The sequence below is a fragment of the Misgurnus anguillicaudatus genome, unplaced genomic scaffold, assembly GCF_027580225.2.
Source record: "Misgurnus anguillicaudatus unplaced genomic scaffold, ASM2758022v2 HiC_scaffold_27, whole genome shotgun sequence".
Lineage (NCBI taxonomy): Eukaryota > Metazoa > Chordata > Actinopteri > Cypriniformes > Cobitidae > Misgurnus > Misgurnus anguillicaudatus.
The window spans coordinates 233325-257425 of NW_027395277.1; the positions used below are offsets into that span (position 1 = coordinate 233325).

The following is a 24101-nucleotide window of genomic DNA, read 5'->3' on the forward strand; positions in this document are numbered from 1 at the left end:
TTTACAAATCATTTCAACTTACTATTTTATCTTGACTAGAGTTGAGTTGTTATAACTACAGATGAGTTCAATATAACTACAGAAAAAATTCAATGCATTTCATAAGTTGTAGCAACTCATCTCTTGTCAAGATAAATAATAGTAAGTTAACATGACTTGTAAATCTGAGTTGATTTAACAAAACAAAAAATTTAAGGCAGGAAAGATTTTTTTACAGTGTGAAAATGAGAAAATAGAAAAAAGCCAAACCCAAGTCCAAAATAATTTCTTTTTGCAGACCCTATTTATGGGAAATAAGAACAAGAGAACAACAACTGCCTTCGAGTTTAATAACATATTGAATTATTGCGAAGAAATGTCTTTTCTGTTGGCTAATGTCTGTGTAGAGCTGTTCAATCGATTGATTGCTTAACCGTGAGAAAGTCTTTGACAGAGATTGTTCAGTCTAGTAAACATCCTGTATCTCTTCTGAATAGCACGTGCACAGAAAGTGCATACCCAGGTCAGCAGAAGTGCAATAGAGCATTGACATGTCAATAGTTATCTTGTGGGTTTAGAGAGGAAGTATGAAATGTTTTAACCTATAAATACTGAGACAACCTACAAGAGCTTTGAGCTTTGTGACAGAAATATTCTGTGATCATTGCTCAAGATCTTGTCAAATTATTGAACTTTATTATCTTTATCACAAGACAAGTCTGCAGTCATTCAGTATTTTTTCCAAAATAACAGTAATATAGTTCAGTTCCTCTGCGACAGACAAGTTTTGATGAAGGTGAGTGAATTAAGCTTTATCTCATGTATAAAATATCTCAGTCTCATGTAGATGCGTATAAATAGCACAAAGTCTGAAAACTCTTGCAATGCATACGCCAAATTCCAATTTGTCATGCATATGATATGCTAGTCATTCCCATTCACTTAATATGGTGGATCTTTTTGTCGTTTTATGTATTGGTTTCCCAATTTTTTTCTATTTTTTTAAACCATTTTCGCTTGGGTTTGTGGTTAGATTTGAGATTTGCTTTAGGATGTCATTTTAAAAAATAGGTTTCTCCATGTTTTTGTCTATTTTTTAGCCATGGTCATTTGAAATTGGGGTAAGAATTGGGGTTTGGATGTAATTTTATCTAACAAAAAGTTGTTCTAACCAAGCGACAACAGTAAAAAAATTCAAAAACCAATACATAAAATGACAAAAAAAGCTCTGCATTTTAAGTCGAAGGACTGGCGTATCATATGCACGCCAAAATTGGAATTTGGCGTATGTGTTGCACAAGTTTTCAAACTTTGTGCTATTTATACGTATCTTGGTGAGACTCGGTTTATTAAAACCTTTCAGCACAGTTTATAGAATACAGAGACACATTTATATAAATTATATAAAGTTTTTATTTAAATTAATAAATTAAAATAAATAAATATTTATAATATATTTATACATTTTCATTTATATAAAATTTTTAAATTAATGTTAAATGTGTAAATAAATGTAATTTGGTTATTGTATATTCTTCTGTAAACCAGGACTTGACAATTTTATTGTAATAGACGAACCCACTGCGTGCTGACATCTTGCTCCAACACGCTTTGAAAACATGTAGTATTGTCCACACATTAATTCACATTATATGCCTAAAGATCAAACAGGTGTACACTGAAACAAGATTACCCATCTTTAGTATTTGAGTCATTGGTTCATTTAATGCCTTTTATCGAGTGCTGGGCATAGATTAATCTAAATCAATCTCATACACTCTAAAAAAAAAAGGTTCCTTGAGGTTCTATATAGAACCGTGGGGTTCTATACTTGACCAATAGAACCTTTTACCAAAAAACGGGTTCCATATAGAACCCTTGGAAGGCAAAGAACCATTTTTATTAAAATGGTTCTATAATTCACGTTTTGTGACTGAAGTGTAAACTAAAGATTACACAATAATTGCAGACCTACACAACTCATTTACAAACCTACACAACTCATTCACAAACCTTTTTGTGTCAATAGGTTGTGGTCAAATAAAGAGAGAGTCAACAAATAGGCTACTAATATTTAGTGTACACTGTAAAAAATCCAACTAATGAAATGTTGGACGGGCAAAAATATATAAGTTAAACCAATTTTTTTGTTTGAGCTAGTTGAGAAGATCTGTGTTTAAAATATTAAATGAGTGGTTATTTTCAAATCCAGTCAAAATTCAGAATGGCTAGTGTTGACTGAACTAATTAAGACAAATCAGGTAAGTATGTGGACTTCTGACAGCTATGTTTCCTGACAACAAAATGCTCATAATATTACTGTTATTTGGTCACAAAATGTAATTGTAAGAGTTGTTCAGGCGTGAATGTATGTGCTTAAAGTTTAAATATGCGGTCGGTTAATAAAGATAGCGTCTATTTAAAAATGTGCTCGGACACTTTCGGACGTAGATGAGCTCCATATGAGCTCCAGAAAATCACTGACACTTAAGCGCTCACACCCCGCCCAGCGCAGCCTCTCCTCGGCAAGCCCATCAGACTGCTGGCTCTGATATCTCTGTGGCTTTTAAACATGTGATTTAATTCATTTTGATTTCTCATACTTAACAATGAAAGGGTTATGTTTTAAATCATATTTTAGGATTGCACTTAATTGATATTGCTGTTGAGTGATGTTTCATATCTTTTACATTTGTTATAACCGGACTGCATGCGAATTTGAACTTCATAGCTGAGGAAGCGAGTGGAGAAATAGTCCCAATATCATAACAATCTTAAATAAAACTTCTAAATATGCCCGTGTGTGTACCCGTGTGCGCGCGCGTGCGCGCGACCCGCTCACGCGCGCGTGTGTATGTACAGTATGTGCGTGAGTTTTTAATTTAAAATGTCTTAACTTAACTCGGAAGGATCTGAATGACAGGTCATTTCATCTGAGATCATTCCGCATGTAACAGCCGGAATCACTCACTGTTTCCCACAACGACGAGTCATCAGCCGTTTCCTTAAGGTCACGTCAGGTAAGTGTTTGTAAATAAATGTTAATTTTAGACTATATTAATTGGCAAAGACGCAAATACTCGACGTTTTTGTAAACATATAAGTTATATAAAGGTGTGTTATGTTATGTGACCGACTTAAAGTGTGTGTTATGTTATGTGTCCGAGTTAAAGTGGAGCTATTTTAGTTAAGATAATACCGGACAGGGTTTAGGACTCCGTCTTAATTATAATTGGGACATTTTTACAAACAAACCTTATAAAATACAATACTGGCGTGCATTTTGAGACAAAACAATAGCACTCATATGTTAACAGATGTCAGTATTTTAGTCAGTGATAAGTCCTGTCCGAGAAAACCGCCCAATAGTGTTTAATTCAAGTATGTGTGATGTCTGAGGGAAATTTGGCAATTTTAGGGTATAAAATCTTTCACCGTCAAGCTTTATTATATTAAACATGTTATTTATGTATGTGTGTGTGTGTTGATATTCCTCTGTTTATTAAACCAGAGCGGTTATGATGTGGAGAGGCAAACCAGACCACCACCATACGCGAAGATGAGCCTCGAGGCGTGACAGTTATTTTTTCAAACTGAGGAGTTCGGACTCCGGACCGGTGTTGTGTCGAAGTCTGTTCCCCTTATGTTCCCCCTATTTTTCCCTTCAGTGTAGTGTTGTTATGGCGTTTTTATCACGTTATAGGTTTTATTATTTATATATTTAAAGTTTTAATGGCTACTGAGATGTATATGTGTGCATTTCTGTAATGTATCTGTATTGTTCTTAATGGTAAGTCAATTATTTTTACAGTATGAATCATATTATATGTATAATATTTTTTTAATTATGTATGCAAACGTTACATTTTTAAAACAACCAGTAAAAGGAAAAAAAGAAAAAGACAGGCTATATTTTAAAAGAAATACCCTAATAGAAAACTGTCAAATGTATGAAATATTTAATAAATTGTATTATAAAATACATGATATTATGGGTTTTAGTCTAACCAATTCAAATCTTTAATCTTTCTAAATGTAACGTGATGAAAACGCTATAAACGCACTACACTAAAGGGAAACATAGGGGGAACTGAGTTCGACACAACACCGGCATTTCTGCTTGTTTGTACCCTGAGGTAAGTAAACTTTCTACATTTTTGAAACGATATTACTGAAATATTTAGTATAATTAGTTAATATTTATTTTGTTAGAGTAGGTCTTGTGCTAAATAGTGATACTAGCTACATTAATAATATTTACCTCAGTTAAAAAATACTGCTGGTAACGTTAGAGCACTGACGTGCTTCGTCAACCGTCAGTTATAAAAGCTCTGTTAAATACATTTTGTTCCGGGTTTAATGAATTACGTTACAGTCCTGCTTTATTTCTTTGTCATTTTAAATTAAATTGCCAAGCACAATAAGACAGCTGTGTTGTAAGGAGACGAAATTCGAGACAGGGGTGTTATTTCAATGAAGCGCGTGGTCAAAGGAACCGGGTGGAAGACGGTGGAAGGGAAATTATATGTAAATGTTTGTCGCAGTTTTACACATATTCCGTGAGTATTTTTCGCTTGTTCACGAGTGTTTTATCAGGGTTGGAGCTAAACCTTGAAGGAAAGTGGAAACTGCTGGCCACAGTTAAGAACTTTCTGCTGGTCTGTATTATAAATGCACGATTGCAGTGCAGCGTTTGTATCCGCAAGTCTAGATATGAATGTTTTCTGTGATGCACACAATTAATTAATGTGATGGTAGCTGTTAAGACACTTACATTTAACATTCAAATGTTTTAAAAACCAAACATGTTCAGGTTTTTATGTGTATTTGGTTTGTGAAGTGTAATTTATATGCTTTTTTTCTCTCCCTCACAGATAACCATGGTTAATAAATGGTCAGACACGTCACTGGCTTTAAAATATAAACCCCATTGATGCAAAAAGGTAAGGTGCTTAAAAGAACCTTGTAAACCTGACTTCTGTCACTAATGTTCATCAAAGAGAAAATAAAAAGAAATCTGTGTTTTGTAGCTTTAATGATAATTCTTACTGTATGTATTTCATTTAGAATTTAGCATTAAAGACTGTGAAGTGTTTGAGGATTTAATTTAAATTCTGTATATTTCACACTATTTTTTTATTGAACATTGTGTTTTGAAAAATACATCACTAGTCAATTGCAACCTAAAGTTAATGTAGACTTTAAGGAACTTGTTTGTCTGAAAGTGGATATATAAAGATTTTTTGTTTTAAGATGCTGCATGGAATGACAATGTGGTTTGGAACAGACTTGGTGAAGAACATGGAAACATCTCTTAATAAAATGGCCCCAAACATCATCAGGAGTGCAAAAGAAGGAAGTAAAAACATCTCTACGCCAATCTCATTGGAGAGGAAACCACAGAAGGTGCTTGTTCTTTGTCCAGTGTAAAGTAGCCTTATTTGCATAGTCAATGTAAAGGTTCTAGCACCTATAAATTGTATAAGTGAAAATATGAAAATAATGTTAGTATAAACTTTTTCCTTGCCATTGAAGAGTAAACTTGTTAATGAAGAGACGCTGGCTGAGAAAGAGTTAAAGTTTACCCACAAATTAAAATTGTCGTCACTTTCTTCAGCAGAACACAACAGAAGAAATTTTGAAAAAGTATGGTAATCGAACAACAATGGTGCCCATTGACCTGCATTGGTTTTGTGTCCATTAAATTGCTAGCAGAGTTGTTCGGTTACAGACATTCTTCAAAATCTTTTTTGTGTTAGTGTTCTGCTGAAGAAAGAAAGCTGTGAACATTTGAAATAACGAGTGAGTGAATGAGTTTTCTTTTTTGAGTAAAATGTCCCTGTAATTGATTTCTGTACCTAATGTACAATAATTTGTATCTTTGTAGGTCTGGTGTGGAATGCTGCACTTATGTTATTGCCAGCATTATTTCAAGAAAATCCCAGCTTCCTTGACTGTGTAAATAGTGTAAGTATAGTCTTCTGTAATTTAGTTAGCATTTGAGGCACTTTATTTAAAGTAACATTCAATGCAAATATAAAACTATTACTCTGTTTACCCTAAAATAGCATACAGCTCTACATCAATTATTATGAGTCTTGTTGGTTCGTGAGTGTCGCTTGCCTAGTTGTCATACTTTATTTGTGTTATTATGGGATAATTTTAAGTCTATTTGATGGCTTCTGTTAATTGGTAAAAAGCACTTAAAAGGTGAAATGTTTGTTTTACAGGAACCCAAAGGTCCCACACCAACCATAGTGTTCAACGGCTTTCCTGATCTTTTCAAATCTGAATGTATCAACTTTATAATGGACAATGTGAACTTAATATGTGGAAGACATTGACATCACAGGCTGTGGAATGACTGTGTCACAGGTCGGAGAAGCGGACTGCCCCTGTCGCGGATCACGCTCCTCCTAGTTCCACCTCGAGGAGGTCCCAAAGCACCCCAATGACCAGACAAACCAGAGGTAAGTAAAATATAGAAATAGAAACTTTATTTAAATTATTTAAAACTAAAGTGGGGAATGGGAATCTAAAAATCTCGCTTCTCGCCCTCAGGGGGAGTATTACGGGGGCCAGGGACGTTGGAGGGGTTTCCACGTGACTCCAGCTGGAACACCGCTACAGAGCGTATCTGGGTGGGTTGGGCACACACCGTCGCGGCGGCCCCTGATGGCATCCACAAGGGTCCAAGACCCTCCTAAGGTGAGTACGGACGACAAGGACACAGCACAACACTTCAAGAAAGCTTTGTGTATTTCTGTTTCTAGAGGTTCTTACTTGACTGTTGAACAGTGTTTCTTCTCTCTCCACAGCTCCTAGCCGTAGCAGAACTACGTATTTCAGCACCCGAAGGACTAACAACCCAGCCGGCATCTGCAGCGTATATCCAACGTGATCAAACTTCACTCTGACAAGTAACTTCCTATACACAACCACGCCGTCCTTTCGCCCGGACCAGCCCCACACTCTTTCCGCCCGCTACCTAGCGGTCGCCGGATCAGCAGAGCCTGCGGACTCTTCGGAGGCTGGTCTTCGTTGTGCTGCCCAAGGCGGAAGTTGACTCTAAAATCCCGAAAATCGACCCTTCCAGTAACTTCTACCTTCTCTCTTTATATCCTCCTCCCAGGCGTGGCTCGCCCAACCATCGCTCGCCACGTCACTCACACAGCTGTGCCTTGTTTCAGCGAGTGCGGGGATTCCCGGGGAACCCTGAAGTGCCGGTGTCTGTACAAACCGGTCCGGGCGGAACCTCTTCACTCTCCTTTTGGTTCTGCCCCGCATAGTCACTCCGTGACAACTGTTTGCGTTTTTTTTTTCTCCTCAATGTTCAATACCCTTTTGCCATTAAGCACACAGTGACTTTAATTTATAAAATATATGCTTAAGTTTTAATACCTGTACAAAACAAATGTACAATCAACTTGTGTAAATTGTCATTCTGTTTAATAGATTGTTCATGAATTGTCTTTAAATGCATTGTGATTTCGGTAACACTTTACAATAAAGTTGATTAGTTAACATTAGTTAATGTATTAACCAACTTGAACAAACCATAAGCAATACATTTGTTACAGTATTTATTCATCTTTGTTAATGTTAGTTAATAAAAATTTAAGCTTTAATTGCTTGTTCATGTTAGTTCAGAGTGCATTAACTAATGTTAACAAGATTTTAATAAAGTAATTGTTGAAATTAACATTAACAAAGATTAATAAAGGCTGTATAAGTGCAGTTCATTATTAGTTCATGTTAACTAATGTAGCTAACTAATGTTAACTAATGAACCTTATTGTAAAGTGTTACCGTGATTTCTTTTCATCATTTCAGACACATGTAAAAGTTACTAAAAATTAATACTGCATATACTGTACAGTATCTATGCGTAAGGGAAATAACTTAAACAAAATTTTTAATGTATAGTGTAATTAAGAGTTTAGCTGTTTAATACAGAGATGCAATTTATTTATATATATTATTTATATATAAACGTATGTATGTTTATTAAAAAGTGAAAATGCTTAATGGAAATAATTAAATAACTAAATGGTTGAATGTAATGAGACATTTTAAATGTAAACTAAAGTTTTGCTGTCTAAAACAGAATAAAGAGATGTGATTTTAAGTAATTTTTATAGATTTATATTTCTGTATAATACAATTAATAAATAGTAAACTTTTATAATTTTCTAGATCGGTTATAATTTCTTATCAATAATAAATTACTCATAATAATAAAGAACCTTTAATGGTTCTAAATAGAACCATCTAACTTTGATTCAAAGAACCATTTGGGGTTCTTTTTAATGAACCCATTAAAGTGGTTCTATATTGAACCATTTAGGGGTTCCATATATGAAGCGGGTGATAGAACCATTTCTGGTTCGATATAGAACCATTTTTTTTAAGAGTGTATATTACGCTAAAACACTTGTATTTTGTACAAGTTTGTGCTGTGTGTAATATATATATATATATATATATATATATATATATATATATATATATATATATATATATATATATATATAAATACACACATTTATGTATGTATTTAAGAAACATTTACATTGTATGAGATTCATCTAGATTAATCTATGCCCAGCACTACTTTTATCTTTAATTTATTCAAGAATTTGTATTAATTGACAGCATATTTCAGCAATATATTATGTTTATTTGTTTATTTATTATTTTGTATTTGTTAACGATCGAGTGTGTAAGAATTAATCTCAAAATTATTTCACCTACAGTACAAACACACCACTACCCATCATGATTTGGCAGCGCATTTCTAGTGATTCTCAAAAAGGAGCTTTGGGAAGAAAGGTTTCTGATAGCAGTTAATATTTCTAACAATGTTAACTTCCATCAAAATTATTTCCATTATTTTTTGTTTCAGTTTTGAGGACTGTGTAGAGAAGAGGACACACCTGTGCTTACAAACTTGAGGTGCAACAGATGAGCATTAAAATCTCTTTACTACCCACTGACTGCCTGACAATCTGTGTTGTGTTTTGCTTTATGCTTGCATGTCAGCTTTAATCTTATAGTCCCTGTAATGTCAATCTTGAAAAAAAATCTGAAAACCTTTTAAATGTTACAAATGTATTGCATGAAACACGCAACAAAGACTGTAAACTATGTAGTACTGAATTGCAGAGTTAGATCGTCAAATCGTTTAAAAGTGTTACATTATTCGAATCACAAGAATCTCAGTTTTCCAAAGATTATGTTACATGTTTAGCTTTGTGTTTTTTGAGTTGTTGTCATGAAGTTTTTTGTCAAATAATGCAGTGTTCCTTTCTACCACGGTACATTGGAACTTTAAGGGGCGGTTTCACGGATGGGGTTAAGATTAATCCAGGAATAGGCTTTAGCAGAGGTGGGAAGAGTAATAAAATATTGTACTCAAGTAAAAGTAAAGTTACTTTAATAATATTTTACTAAAGTAAAAGTAAAGTTACTGGTCTAAAAATCTACTCAAGTAAAAGTAAAAAGTAAGTAATTTTAACTTTACTCAGAGTAAAAGTTACTTTTTTTTTACAGCGGGGAAAAGTGAAGGATTCTAGTATAGTTCAAAAATGACAAGGGAATATAAATTTTATTGTTTTTAAACGTAAAAAACATCTTTACAATTAAAGTGCAATAACAAAAAGTTAATAAAATAAAAAGCTTTTTTAAAGTAAGAAACATTTATGGAATTGTTTAATGATTTTTACATGTGAGTTATGCACTTTTGAAGGTGGTCAGCAGCTTGTAAATACAATCTATAGTAAAGTTGTAATTGATGTATTGCTGGTAACATACATTATTTTATTAAACTATATATAGTTTAAATGAGCATATAATGAGATGAGTGCCATGGCTTTATACTTTTGACACGTTTATTGTCTTCTAACTTCCCTGACCTGGGTACCTGATGTCAGACCTTTATTCTTCTTTCTCTCTCTCTCTCTCTCTCTCTCTCTCTCTCTCTCTCTCTCTCATGACGCATTCTCGAGGATGTTCTGAAGTTGTGTTTGATTTGACGCGAAGCTGCTAGACCTCGGAAGATAATGTGCATGGCATTAAAACGCGTCTGAGCAGTAAAAACCCGGTCTGCAATTTCGTAGTGAAGAGCATGAATCCTACCTTTCATAGGAATGAAACACTCGCTCCGCGTCAGTGGAAAGAGGTCGCTTATATGACCAGGCGGTTTCTTTCATAAGATTTGAACTGAGGCAGGTCTGCATTAGTACGCGCCTGTCTCGTCCGTCTCCATGGTTCTTTTTGCGCGTTCCCCCGCCCATCAATCATCCGTTGCGCGTCTTTCACCTTGCTTTAAAAAAAAAAATTACTCAGTAACGGATATGATTTGAAATGTAGCGAAGTACAATACTTAAAAAAAAAAAACATACTTAAGTAAAAGTAAAAGTACAGATTTTAAAAACTACTCAAAAAAGTAAAAGTACACAAAAAACTACTCAATTACAGTAACGTGAGTAAATGTAATTCGTTACTTTCCACCTCTGGGCTTTAGTAATATTAGGACATTTAATTAATTTCTACAAACAAACCTTACAAAAAACATTACTGGTGATCATACTGAGACAAAACAACAGTGCTGATTTATGTGAAGATATGTCAGTGCCACGTGTTTTTAAATTAGGCAGCTCAAACATGGATTTTAGCAGAGTGGGCGTGGTTTAGGTGCAGACAGTGGACACGCCCCCACCACTTGAGAGCAGAGAATCTTGCCTATTTTTGATAACTTATTTTCTTTACTTGCTGTTTTTATTGCCCTTTATTCAATGTGGAGTGGTTAATAAAAAAATTTTGTGGTGTCACATTTGACTTTACAGGGACTTTAAATGCACAAGATCAAGGCTTTCACTGAGCATTAACCTTTAGTTGTGAGTTCTCATTGCTGCAGGTGGATGTCTTACAGATTTCACAGCTCCGTATTTACTGTGTTTCTCTGATAACAGTTTAAATCTTTTGAGCCGTATGGAGCCTGCAAATACCTGCAATACTGTCAATGTTTTTATTAGACTGTATTAACTGTAGATACTTATCTGTCTACCTGCTGCCATAGTAGTACTACAGACATACAGAGGGTTTGTCTAGATTGGTGTGTGCAGTAGTATATAATCTTTACTTAAATATTTTATAAAATATACATAAAAAATGTGCATGCATGTTGCATTGGGGTGTTTGGAGTATAAACTGAAACTCAGCTTTTATTAAGAATTTATGACTTGCAAAATTACATACAGCACATGCAAAATGAATATTCTCTAAGGCATTTGTCCAGTCGTGGATAAACAAACTTTGTTTTTCCTAATCTTTTATGATTCTTTAAAAAGGGACAACATGGCGACTGCAGAGAGCGTGTCAACAAGAATAGACACCATCAGAAACTGCACAATAGAGATCAACAACATGAGCAACATCTACAACCTCATCAACCCAAAGTAAGGAGAAAATGATTACCGTGAATTAAGGATATACTGTCATTTGTTTTGTCTTTCAGATTATTTGAACTTCCCCTGAGAATAAACCAAGCAATTCTGATACACTTAAAGGAACATGCCCACATTTTGGGAATTTAGCTTAATCACTGTATCCCCCAGAGTTAGATAAGTCCATACATACCTCTCTCATCTCCGTGCGTGCTGTAACTCTGTCTGACGCAGCCCCCGCTAGCTTAGCTTAGCACAAAGACTGGAAGTGAATGGCTCCAGCTAGCAAACTGCTCCCAATAAGTGACAAAATAACACGAACATTTTCCTATTTATGTGTTGTAATTTGTATAGTCACACCAATATACAAATAACAAGGTTATATGAGACACAGCCATCTTTTAAACGTATATATACTGGGAACTATATTCTCTGAAGACGAAGCACTGCTACTTGGGCCGAGTGATTTGCACAACTCTGAACAAACTCTCTGCTCCTCACCAGGGGCTTCTCGGGTGCTGCCCAAGTAGCAGTGCATCGCCTTCTGAGAATATAGTTCCCAGTATATATACGGTTAAAAGATGGCTGTGTCTGTGTTATTTTGTCACTTATTTGGAGCAGGATGCTAGCTGGAGCCATTCACTTCCAGTCTTTATGCTAAGCTAAACTAGCGGGGGCTGCGTCAGACAGAATTACAGCACGCATGGAGATGAGAAAGGTATGTATGGACTTATCTAACTCTTGGGGATACGGTGAATAAGCTAAATTCCCAAAATGTGGGCGTGTTCCTTTAAAATGAGCAAATGTGTTATTCCAGAAAAATTCTGTTACTTTATAAAAGTTTACCGACTAACTCTAAACTTCTCTCAGAGTCTTCACATTCAGTGGGCACTGCTGCAGTCTTCCTGAGCCTACAATCAGCTCCAACAAGACCGGGATCTGTGCATTCACTAAAACTGAGTTCAGTGCCCGCGGGGCCGTAGGCGTCTTGACCTATGACCTCTGCCACATGGAGAACCAGGCGTGCTCTGAACGCATGGCTCTTTTGTTCTCCATTCCCTTTGACTACGTCCTCTATGACGGCATGTGGGCAGTCGGGGTGTTCGACATAACCCGTGAGTGCGATAAAGCCTTGTATTACAGCATGTATGAAGGGAAACAAACAGGTTTTATCCGTGAGAATGCAAAGGTGTCTGAAATCACCTACAAGGGAGAGACGGTTGAATTAAAAGCAACTATGTCAAATGTGGACAAAGCTATTATTAAACTGGAGATCCGTGACAATAACAAGAGTTGTTAAGCCTAATAGTAAAAAAAAATATTTTCATTTATAGCCCACCTGAATTCATGTGCAAAAAATCTAAATGGTATAATAAAGCATGCAATTGTGACTTCACCAACATTTATGATGTTGATTTATGACTGTAAAATCTAATAAAAAGGCAAAATAGTTTAAATTGACTGAATCTTGGATTGTATTCTGCATCTTTTACATGATTAGTTTTATAGTGTGAAGTGGTTTAAGCAGGAAATATATATGAGATTAATCCAATGCTTTTGGAAAGCATACATACATACAAGATTGTTTCACAATCAAACCCTTTTTTTCCTACAAATTAAATAAAAAAATGTAAACCTCAAGGTCCAATATCATTAAACCAATTTCGGTGGAACTGGTAAAAAAATCACAAACATAATCTTACAATTAACAAATGCATTTATTGAAGTAACTTAAGAAACATGTATACAAGTACAACATTACAGCTACAGTAAACTCATTCGGACATTTATTCTGCAATAGATGGCACATGGTATAAATCAGGGTTCCCCAAATCTTACCTTTGAGGGCCGGAGCACTACAGAGTTTAGCTCCAACCCTGATCAAACTTACCCACCTGTGATTTTCTAGTGATCATGAAGACCTTGATTAGCTTGCTCAGGTGTGTTTGATCAGGGTTGGAGCTAAACTCAGTGCTCCGGCCCTCTAGGGTAAGATTTGGGGAACCCTGGTATAAATTAATAATCTGTTAAAAGCAGACTGTGTATTATACTAGGGGAAAGTGTTAAAGAAAAACGCCACCGTTTTTCAATATTTTAATATTTTCTTACCGCAACTTAGACAAATGAATACATACATATTTTTTTCAATGCATGCACTTCATCTTTGTACAGTGAATGTGTTAGCATTTAGCCTAGCCCCATTCATTCCTTAGGATCCAAACAGGGATTAATTTAGAAGCAACCAAACACTTCCATGTTTTCCATATTTAAAGACTGTTAAATGAGTAGTTACACGAGTAAGTATGGTGGCACGAAATAAAACGTGCAATTTTTTGTGGATAAAAAATGAGAACTATATTGTATGGCCAGGGACATGCACAGGGGGGTTGCTCAGGTTGCCCGGGCAACTGCCCATATGCCCTTCTCGACTCAAGTTGCCCTTCTGAGGTGGAAAAAAATAAATTGTACTTTTAATTCATTAAACTGTGCGGTGTTCCTTTGTTACTGTATTTTAATTAATTACGAAATGTGTATTTTATTTTTAAATTGCCGTCTCGTGTTTCTGGGGCATTCGCGAATTAATGACTCGTTTGAGTCGATTCCTTATAAAGCAAATGGGCCAAATGTTTTGAATGGTTTGCGAATCAGTTTGAATGAATTGTTCAGATTGCTGCAAAAACTGAATCGTCTGATGCTGTTTTATTCGTAGCCCATGTAGAAACATAAACAGTGTTGCAGTGTTGCCCTTAACCTTAAAGTTGAAAGTTGGTAACTTCAAAATGATATATAGTCTTTCTGTCTCCAAAAATCATCAATTGTCTCCTGTGAAATGTCTCCTACTGTCACCGAATGTTGATTGTTTGTCTAAGTGAGTGGAGGGGATGTGGCTTAGCCATAGGTTCTTTGGTGTCTTTATGTTTGGGTCTAGATCTCATTGCCTTTACACATTTTGACCAGCAGGTGTCGCCAGCGTGTATGGTGTATCAAACGCTTCAAATTAGTGAATCATTTACCGACACAATTGGTTCAATTGATTCAAAGCTTCGTTTCTCCCATCACTAGTTCGTTTATTTCCTTGAAGCTTTGCTCTAATGTACCACACTCACTCACTGCAGCTCTAGTAACTCTCTGCTTTCACTTTCAGTTTTTTTAGCTGTTTGTGCATGTGGAATGGTAATACATGAAATTATCCACAGTAAACTAAAACGGGGGCAGGGGGGTGTTTGCAATGATAACGTTTAAACTTTGATGGGTATCCACTGAAAAATACAAAATATGATAAAATATACATATGTAAATATAATTCAGATAGGTTTCTGGGAATCTTGATGATTACCAGCAGCAATGGCAGCTCACCAAGTACACCCATACGTTTCGGGGCCCCTAGGTTCTCAATCGCCCCCTCGCTCCTACATCCTATGACCTGGAAACTGATCGAGCTATCATGTAGGAAATCTCAATTCTTTGGGGGCATTGCAATTTAGGGCCTGGAGCCTTCTAAGGATGATGATGTTTGAAGGTCGTAACCTCTAAAATCCACGAAGTGAACTGAAATGAGACGGTCTAACCTACGTTGCTTCACTTGCTGATCTTGTCCACCATGCTTGTCTTCGGGACACAACAGCTGAGACAATCAGACTTTTAAAAATAAATATGGCCTTGCAGGGCTCCAAAAAAGCCTCATCTTTTAATGGACCTTAAAGACATTGGAGAGTTGGTAGTATCAAAGTACTAAGTTCTCAGATGACACATTATGTTATTTGAAGAGTAAAAGTTTACAATAATATTGATAATCATGCATTAGGATTTTGGTCACTATAACCTGGATGTACATTTTTATCTAGGTGTACAAAAGAAATGAAATCACATATCTTGGTGAAAATTGCAGAGGCAATATTTGCTCTTAAAGCATAGACCTACCCAAACGAAATTGAAGCTGTTGCTGCACTTTTGTTGAAGCATCCCTGCCTTACAGGTACAAGGATTTGATGGGTGGAAAATTAGCATAAAATACAAACTTAGCAAATTACAGATCCAAATTATGATCAGCAGGTTGCCATGAAGTTGGTATGAGATGGTAAAGACCAGATAAAACGAGCCAACCGAGGAGAGGTTAATTATTGACATTATTATCTTGCAGGCCAGTCTGATGATACTCTGAAAGAGAAAAAACTCATATTAGTAGAGGAACTAAAGAAGAGAAATAAAATGAGATTCTCATCAATCAGAAAATGAATCTGACACGGAAGTGCCAATGGTCTCTGTGGTGCTGGAATGATGACCTGCCCTGTTAATAGTCTTAGCCTTTTAAATCATGCTATTATTGTGATGTTTGCATGTGTTTGTTAAACTATTTTTTAGCTGAAACCCGTTTATTTTCTCATCAGTCCAAACGCATCACCTTGATACAGATCATTGTTACACCAACATACACCACAGCTTCTGAAGTTGTACAGAGCTAGACAGGGAAAAGAGATGGAAGATCTTCCTAACAAGCATGATGAACAAGTAACATGTTAATGACAACCATGTGCAACCTCAAAATTGTATGATTTATCAAAGCCCTTTAATGTTTAAAATAGCACTGTTTTCTTACTGTTTTCAGGAAGAAAACTTCTCATGTGAGCATGGGCTGATACAGTTTGCTTGTTTTCTGTTTTTTTTTTGTTCTCTCCCCCATCTCTCTTTCTCTGCTATACTATCTTATCAGATCTCTGCCACTGGGCACCAGAGGCAGGAATGCACAATAGGTCAAGTCAAAACATGTGTTTAGTGCTTCATGTGAACCTGTATCACACCATGTCAAAATATGTTCATGCTGCTGATGCATCAAATGGGTTTAGGATAAAAGAGAGACATTCACATTTACAAGATACTCATAAGATACTCACTTCCAAGTCAAGCATCCAAGTCAAGTACACTGAAAACACTAATAAGTTGACTGAACTAATTTTAATGAGTAAACTGAGTAAATGAGTAAACAAAGAGTGTTTGTTTTCAATTGGTTTATATGTCCTATCAGTTCTTCTTGGACTAAAGATAAGTCTTTAGATTTATCAAGTGCAAGGGCTTATGGGTATTCCTCAGAGAATTTTGAACTGATAATCTTAAATTAATTGCACTTGGTTTTTTTGTTTTGGTGTGTGTAAGTTGAATAAATAAGTTACATGAACAAAGATAAGTTATGGATCTAAAATGCAAAATTTAAGTCATGATTGCTTGACTTTTTGAGTACAAAGAGCATTAGGGCTTTCACTGCAGAAAATCAAGAGACCTCAGTGACCTCAATGGAAATGCGGCCATTACTTTTAAATTCTTTCCATTAGTTAAACATCCACTTAAAATGTGCTTAAAAATGACACTTATTGTACGTGCTGTGTTAATTGTCTCTTTAAAGGGTTTACATCAATCAAATCACAAAAATCTCAGCTTTCCAAAGATATGTGGCATGTTTGGCTTTCTGTTTTTGAGTGGTTGTTTGTCATGAAGTTTACTGTCACAGCATGCAATGTTCTGCCCACGATACACTGGAACTTGAAGGGGATATTTGTAAAACCCACAGCAGATGTGCAGACCTGATAACTCTGTCTCCTTACGATGCAAAATAATCATCATCCCTGTCTGGGTAACGATTTTCAGTGTTTATTTGAATTTTTCGCTTATGGGTCCATATGTTTCAGAACATGGCAGTGCGTAAGCCATTTGCATTAAGCTTACAGGGCCGCTTACAAATATGGCTATGGGTTGGCATAAATCAAACGAGTAATCAATATATAGCTTACATTAATAAAAATGTTGTAAATGAAATCTATATAAATACTAAAAAGAAAAGAATAATATCCTGTCTTGGAGTATTTGCTGTATAACGTTCTGAGGTTAAATAACTTTTCATGGGCACACTGTGCAACAGCCGACCAAGGCCAAGATTTTATTTTTCGCGGACTAAAAAAACTTAATTTCATGTTTGTTTCTCAACTAAATACAGTATACATTCAGAAAACAAAAGCCTATTATCTGACAGGTTATTTCCAAATCTGTGTGATTATTTTTTATTTTGATGTTTAAATCAGTTGGTACAGTCTTGTTCAAAATCATAGCAGTACAATGTGACTAACCAGAATAATCAAGGTTTTTAGTATATTTTTTATTGCTACGTGGCAAACAAGTTACCAGTAGGTTCAGTAGATTCTCAGAAAACAAATGAGACCCAGCATTCATGATATGCACGTTTTATGTTTAATAATGTTTTATGGCATGTCGATTAATAAAACTGTTTGAAAACTTCATGAAGCTCACAGCAAATGTATTTTTGGAAGCTTTATATTATGGTGGGATTGAAATCCACTTTTATGCACTGAAGGATCCTATATTGAGGGCTTCTTGGTATTACAGAGACACCATCATGTTTGCTTCTTAGCAGGTGACATTTTATTGTTGCCTTTTCCTAATATTTTCCTTTAAAAATTCTTCATATAGTCAAATACATCTTATAATAATTCAATGATTTCTGTTTAGTTCCACCAAATATTGTTATAGGAAATAAATAGCTTTTTTAAGATAATGCACACTTTTTTTTGCATCAAATACTGTAGATACACATAGCAGTAGTTAAGTGTTTGCAGTTTCATGATTAATTTTTATGAGTTTCATCAATTTTTGCATCAGTGCAAATGCCGTGAACATGCACTTATCCTGTGCAACAGACTAAGCCAGAATGCGCCAATTAAACTATAGGTCAAGCTGAGCCTTTTCTAGTATCTTTCTTAATTCTACTTTTGTGCAATACCCCAATGGAAGGCATTAAACTTTGTGAAAATTTTAAAGGACAAGTTCGGTATTTTACACTTAAAGTCCAGTTTTCAGATTGTTTATGATGAAATAGAACGGTTTTGACTGAAATTTCGACATATGTGGCTGCCCCGAGAATTTTCGGGTGTTTGTGTTTCACCTCCCACCTCTACAATGGGTTTATAGGTGCACTGGAACAATCCTTCCTAAAATGCATTAAACTTTCATTTACAAAGACGTGAAACTCACCGAGTGGTCAGGGGTGTTCACTGATATGCTCACACAAAAATCTCTGCAAAAGATGCTTTCCAACAGGTGTTTTAGCATTCGTTGTTAACTTGTGGACCTATTTTTCCAAACGCCTCACACCCAGAGCCGGATTAACCCAAAGGCAAACTAGGCACGTGCCTAGGGCCCGATTGGCGGGATGGGGCACTGACAGAGGGGGGATTTTTTTTTTTCAAATGTCTCATCTACAATTTCGCCGCTGTCGGGCGGGATCCCCGTATCTCCAAAACCATTATTTTTCAGGAAATTAAAAAAACGCCGTATTTTTTTAAGTTATTAAACATTATTTAAATTAAAGACGAGCTTTATGGCTCGGGAGCAGAGAGATACGAATTTATGCTCTCATTGATAAAATGGTACGGACACAGACGTCGCCGCTGCCAGCAGTGTTCAACAAATACTGCGGTCACATTGAGCCTTAAAGACGATGCTTCAATAGTTAACCAAAGCTGACTATAGTATACATCTTACTAAACTCGATTTTAAAGGTTTACGATCTTTAAAGGGCGTTTTGCAGGTAAAATTTTTCAACGAATTTGTGCAATTTGCTTGTTGATAATAAACATTTAGACTGTTATCCATTGTATTTTATGTTGTTGGGTATCACAAAACCCGAAAAAGTATGAAAAAGTACAGTGGTTTGCAATGATTCTCCTTTCCCCCACAACGCACTGTATGACGTCACGCTGGGGAGAGAATTTACCAAAGCCGCCTTGAGAGCATTGAGAATGACTATAGAAAGACGAGTAAAGTACAGTTCTGATAGCGCAGATTATAGATAAATACATACATACATACATACATACATACATACATAGATAGATAGATAGATACATAGATAGATAGATAGATACATAGATAGACAGACAGACAGATGGATAGGCTAGTATAGAGAGATTGGCAGACAGCCAGATAGCATAAGGTTAGCATATCTTCGTGTAGAAAGTAAACAAACAATTAACATACTCGTGCATGCTGGCTTGAGGGGGTCCATGATCCTGCCTGAAATGGGTGTAACTTTATGCGATCTTCAGCACAAACGGTTTTGGCAGCATGTCTCTAATCCTGGAAGGTGAGTGAAGCACGTCACGTCTGTTCGCGGGGACCAGCGACCCAAACGCACTCACTTTCTTACAGCCAGTAGCGGAATGGCAATCGAGAGAGTCGGGACTTTCCCGGGCCGATCTGATAATAGTTATACATTTCGAGTTATATTAGCAACCCCGTCTGGCGGCGTGATGTGCGCCGGTTCCCGCAGCCCGCTGGTCAAACTGTGCAGGCAGCCTCTCTGCTCAATAAAGTATATAAAAGTGCTCAACCTGTTCGGCAGGTCCAAACATGTACAGGATTTATAAAAATACGGTGATCAATGAGCGGTTCCTCCTCAAATGGCTTAGCCTGTCGTGATGTAAAAAGCCGCCGAACGCCTGTTTATTACAGTATGTATGCGGTCGGATCCGAGTGTGCTGCAGCTGCTGACTGCTGCTGCGTATAAAATGATCGTGTGATTCGTTATAATCGCATAAACAATATAACAAAGCATCCTTTTATTTCACAAAACAATATATTTGAGATATTATTTGATAGACTAGTAAGTGTGGATTAAGGATGTTTAAAAATCTCTAGCCTGGTGGTCAGGACATGAATGGATCAAATCAGCAGATTTGCGAAGTTTTATTTATCTCCACATATATCATAAATAATAATTAGCAAGGTAACTTTGCAGTATAACACATTATATATTTCCTACGATGTATATATGATTTCCAAATTATATACGTAAGTATTAAACAGCAATAAATGTCTCATCTATCTCTATGGCTCTGGCTGAGTCTGTCTCCACTTCTCCCCAACGTGACGTCATCGCAGAATTGCGTTAAAAAAACCGTTAATACCAAAAACGTAAAAAAAGTGGTCTTTAAGACCATTTTTGAGACATTTTAAAAATTATACACATATCTTGAGTGATTTATGTACCCATTAATCGACAGTGGTGGTTAACCTGCAACATACACTTTAAGTGATGCAATACAAAACACGATGAGCGGACTGCTGTCTAATAAGTGGAAATGAATCCGCTCGCAAACTTACCTTCGTGGCTCACGGGCTTCCTTCTGCACAGAAGCATTACAGCTATCGAGTTTTAATAAATGTACTTAAACCTAACTATTTTCACTTGTTAGTGCCTAACAAACAGAAGTATTATATTAATTAAACAGCCATTTTATCTCCAATAAATAAAACATTTACTTGTGTTTAACATTCACAAAATAATTTAATGGTGTTATGCAAAACATTCAATTTAATTCAAAATTGAATTCAATAAAAACATTGCTGCTTGTGTTTTACATGCACAAAATAATTTAATGGTGGTATCCAAAACATTCAATTTAATTAAAGTATTATATTAGATACATTTTAAAACTTCAATGCATATATGATAAGCCTAGTAATACGTAAATATTTAAAATACATCAATAACTGATATCATAGGTTAACACAGATAAAATCATAGTTAAGTCTTTCTTTATTAAGCCCATTACTGAGTGTATTTGTGTTTGTGAGTTTATGACTGTTGTTGTCTGAGGTGGTGACTCGGATGGGGACGCCAGTCATCAGAATGGTTGATTTTCAAGTTCATAGTTCTAATCTGTACCTGACAGAGTTCCTTTAAGGACACAGACATGGTTGCTGCAAAAAATAAATAAATAAAGGACAAACGATCATTTCCCTACGTTATATAAGGCATGTTTGCGTATAATAACGAGGCAAAAAAAAACAGTTCCTTGCATAATAATTCATGACTGCAATGGCAGAACTTGCGGGGTCAAGATTTTTTTTCTTTAAGCCCCACAAAAATCACGTTAGATACCAAACATGATAACAAAACCAATGGATAGTGGCTAACTAAGTCAAATGCAAGCAATATGTGCTTTAAATTCACTTCACAAACGTGAATAGCGTAAAGAAAAATCTAGCAGCCTCAGAAACGATACATTAGAGTTTAGCACTACCATTACTTCGAGATAAAACTGTTATACATAATATAAAAACTGTTATTATATAATTCATATAACTGAAACATAAATAACCAGTGTTTTGAGGACATTTACCTCAGTGGACGTGTTGCTCGTCGAGGATTTCGTTGCGATTCTCAATCTTGAAGAGAAATATGCAGCGAAGCTCTCCCGCGGATTACTGACACCTATTGGTTATTTACTGGTACTACTGCCTTAACAATGACACTCCCAATGGATAAGGTGAGGATAATTTAATAGCATTTAATAGAGCCGTGTAATGACGTATAAATAATACATTTAGCAAAAAATTGTCTGATAGACTGGTTAATATACAACACATGACTTAATTTGGTATACAAACAACCAATTTGTAAGCAAAGACTAGGCTATGTAAAATGTGAATTCACTTTTATTAGTAACTTTGGTAAGTTTCAGATTTCAATTCATAAATAACCTCGATGGGGGGGCCCAAAATATGCAGCCTGCCTAGTGTAGTCCATTTATTTAATCCGGCTCTGCTCACACCCGTATATTCTTCCGTTGAGAGCTTGAATAATAGACACTCCAGCCCAGTTGATGGCAATAATCCACCTTTGCCAATTGCAAGAATAGAAACAAAGTTCCCGGCGCGGAGTAATACCGTACCTCATAGCACATCTAATACAAGTCAATGGAGTTGGCAAAAACTACGATAAAACAGCTGTTGGAAAGCATCTTTTGCAGCGATTTTTGTGTGAGCATATCAGTGAACACCCCTGACCACTCGGTGAGTTTCACGCCTGTGTAAACGAAAGTTTAATGCATTTTAGGAAGGATTGTTCCAGTGCACCTATAGACTCGTTGTAGAGGTGGGAGGTGAAACACAAACACCCGAAAATACTAGGGGCAGTCGCATATGTCGAAATTTCAGTCAAAACCGTTCTATTTCATCATAAACAATCTGAAAACAGGGCTTTAAGTGTAAAATACCCAACTTGTCCTTTAAAAAATGCTGGTGCTGGCTGGCAAGGTTTTTTTAAATGCTGGTGGGGAAAGAGTTAGCATGCTTTCAAACATATTTGATTCACACTTCAACCGTTTCACGATATATATGTTAATGTATAAATTAAATTAGTGACCATTGTGTTATTGCTAGAGTCAGAGATACTAAATTACCCAATCATAAACCATGTATTATTACGAGATGATGTCTGCATCATTTTAAGGTAGAAAGTTTTCTTTTTAGAGTAGCACATTACAATTGGGATAGGATTTTACTTATCCCAGATGTTGAATCTCCTTGGAAATATGATAGCTTTTTATCTTTTATCAATAGTCATGCACCTTTAAAAAATTCGGTATAAAAGGTAGGGATAACCCCTGGTTCTCTGAAGCACTATCTGCCCTTATCCACGAGGGTGATGTTGCTTGGGCTAAAGCCAGAAAATCTGACTCAAGCTCGGACTAGTGTCAGAAGGCTTAGAAATAAATGTACGGTTGCCATTAGAAAAGCTAAAGCAGATTATTTTATTGCTAAAACTACTAACTCAAGCAATCCCAAATAATTTTGTCAGAATAAAGTTGTTGACTGGTAAAAAAAAATAACTTTAGCTTTCCTTTGTGTATAAACATAAATTCCACTAGCATTTCAGAAAAAGAACAAATGCTTAATTGTTTTAACAAGCATTTTTTTTATTTAAATCATGAAATCTTAATAATTCTGAGATCGATGTTATCCATACAGAAAGTCGTTCACAAAAGAAAGAGTTTCAATTTCAACTAATTAAGAGTCACAATGTTTTTAAAGCACTTAGATCACTTTACACGAACAAATCACCAGGCTACGATCATTTGGAACCTACCTGTATATATCTGAAGTTAGCTGCAAATATCATCACTCTTTCTTTAACTTACATTTTCAATCTCTCATTAGATACAGGAGCCGTCCCTGAAATTTGGAAATCAGCATCAGTTGTTTCAGCCTGATCTCACGAGAAATCATACATATTTTACAAGTTGCCTAATTGAATTCATACGAAGTTAAATGTGCAAAATTGTACGATTCTCAATAAAAAACAACAATCTAGGCAAAATGTACCAAAACGTATGAATGTGGTCGTATGAATTAACACGATAGCCAACTCATAAAATATGTATGAATTCTTGTGAGAGCATTGGTTGTTCCCCTGTTAAAGAGGGGGGGGGGGGGGTCCTGCAGAGTTTAACAACTATAGACCAATTTAAAAGCTTGTGTCTTATCAAAGATCCTAGAAAGTCTTATTTGTGATCAGTTGACACACTACTTGAATGTAAACAATCTGCTGTCTTCTAATCAGGTTTTAAATGATATTGTGATTGATTAATAAAGGTGATTTTTGTGCTTCTCTCTTGATTGATTTATCTAAAGCTTTCTACACAGTGAATCATGAAATATTGCTATGCAGACTAAAGAGTATTGGTCTATCAAATTACGTTATTTCATGAATTCAAAAGATTCAAAAAATATTTAAGTGGAAGAACTCAATGTGTTCAAATAGAAAGTAAATGATCTGGTTCTTTGGAGATTTTTAAAGGTGTTCTCCAAGGGTCTATATTAGGA

At 35.7% G+C, this 24101-nt stretch overlaps 2 protein-coding genes and 2 long non-coding RNA genes across 6 annotated transcripts in view; 3 read left to right on the top strand and 1 right to left on the bottom strand.

Annotated features, from left to right (window-relative positions):
* The first annotated feature begins 636 nt into the window (after positions 1–636).
* On the top strand, positions 637–12887 carry LOC129433098 (tereporin-Ca1-like). 2 transcript variants are annotated; one of them, XM_073864585.1, is made up of 4 exons: positions 689–775; positions 8885–8934; positions 11331–11438; positions 12297–12887. In XM_073864585.1, exons 3-4 carry the CDS (start codon positions 11338–11340, stop codon positions 12724–12726), a joined length of 531 nt encoding a protein of 176 aa, XP_073720686.1. In that variant the 5' UTR covers positions 689–775; positions 8885–8934; positions 11331–11337; the 3' UTR covers positions 12727–12887. The 2 variants fall into 2 exon arrangements, with proteins under 2 accessions (XP_073720687.1, XP_073720686.1); XM_073864586.1 differs by lacking the exon at positions 8885–8934 and having other exon boundaries at positions 637–775.
* On the top strand, positions 1808–8089 carry LOC129430681 (uncharacterized). Of its 2 annotated transcripts, XR_012368247.1 has the most exons (9): positions 1808–2999; positions 3491–4115; positions 4854–4922; positions 5233–5385; positions 5867–5946; positions 6210–6449; positions 6541–6687; positions 6798–7417; positions 7586–8089. It is a non-coding gene; the product is annotated as an uncharacterized lncRNA (long non-coding RNA). The 2 variants fall into 2 exon arrangements; XR_012368248.1 differs by lacking the exons at positions 1808–2999; positions 5867–5946 and having other exon boundaries at positions 3973–4115.
* Positions 8896–24101, top strand: part of LOC129433194 (uncharacterized) — a 36784-nt gene continuing 21578 nt past the window's right edge. Inside the window, exon 1 of the mRNA XM_073864584.1 lies at positions 8896–8980. The gene's annotated coding sequence lies outside the window, so the exon portion shown is untranslated. The remainder of the gene's footprint in view (positions 8981–24101) is intronic.
* LOC141362471 (uncharacterized) lies at positions 20816–22048 on the bottom strand. The gene is made up of 2 exons (XR_012368252.1): positions 21617–22048; positions 20816–21194 (listed from the first exon to the last, which is right to left on the bottom strand). It is a non-coding gene; the product is annotated as an uncharacterized lncRNA (long non-coding RNA).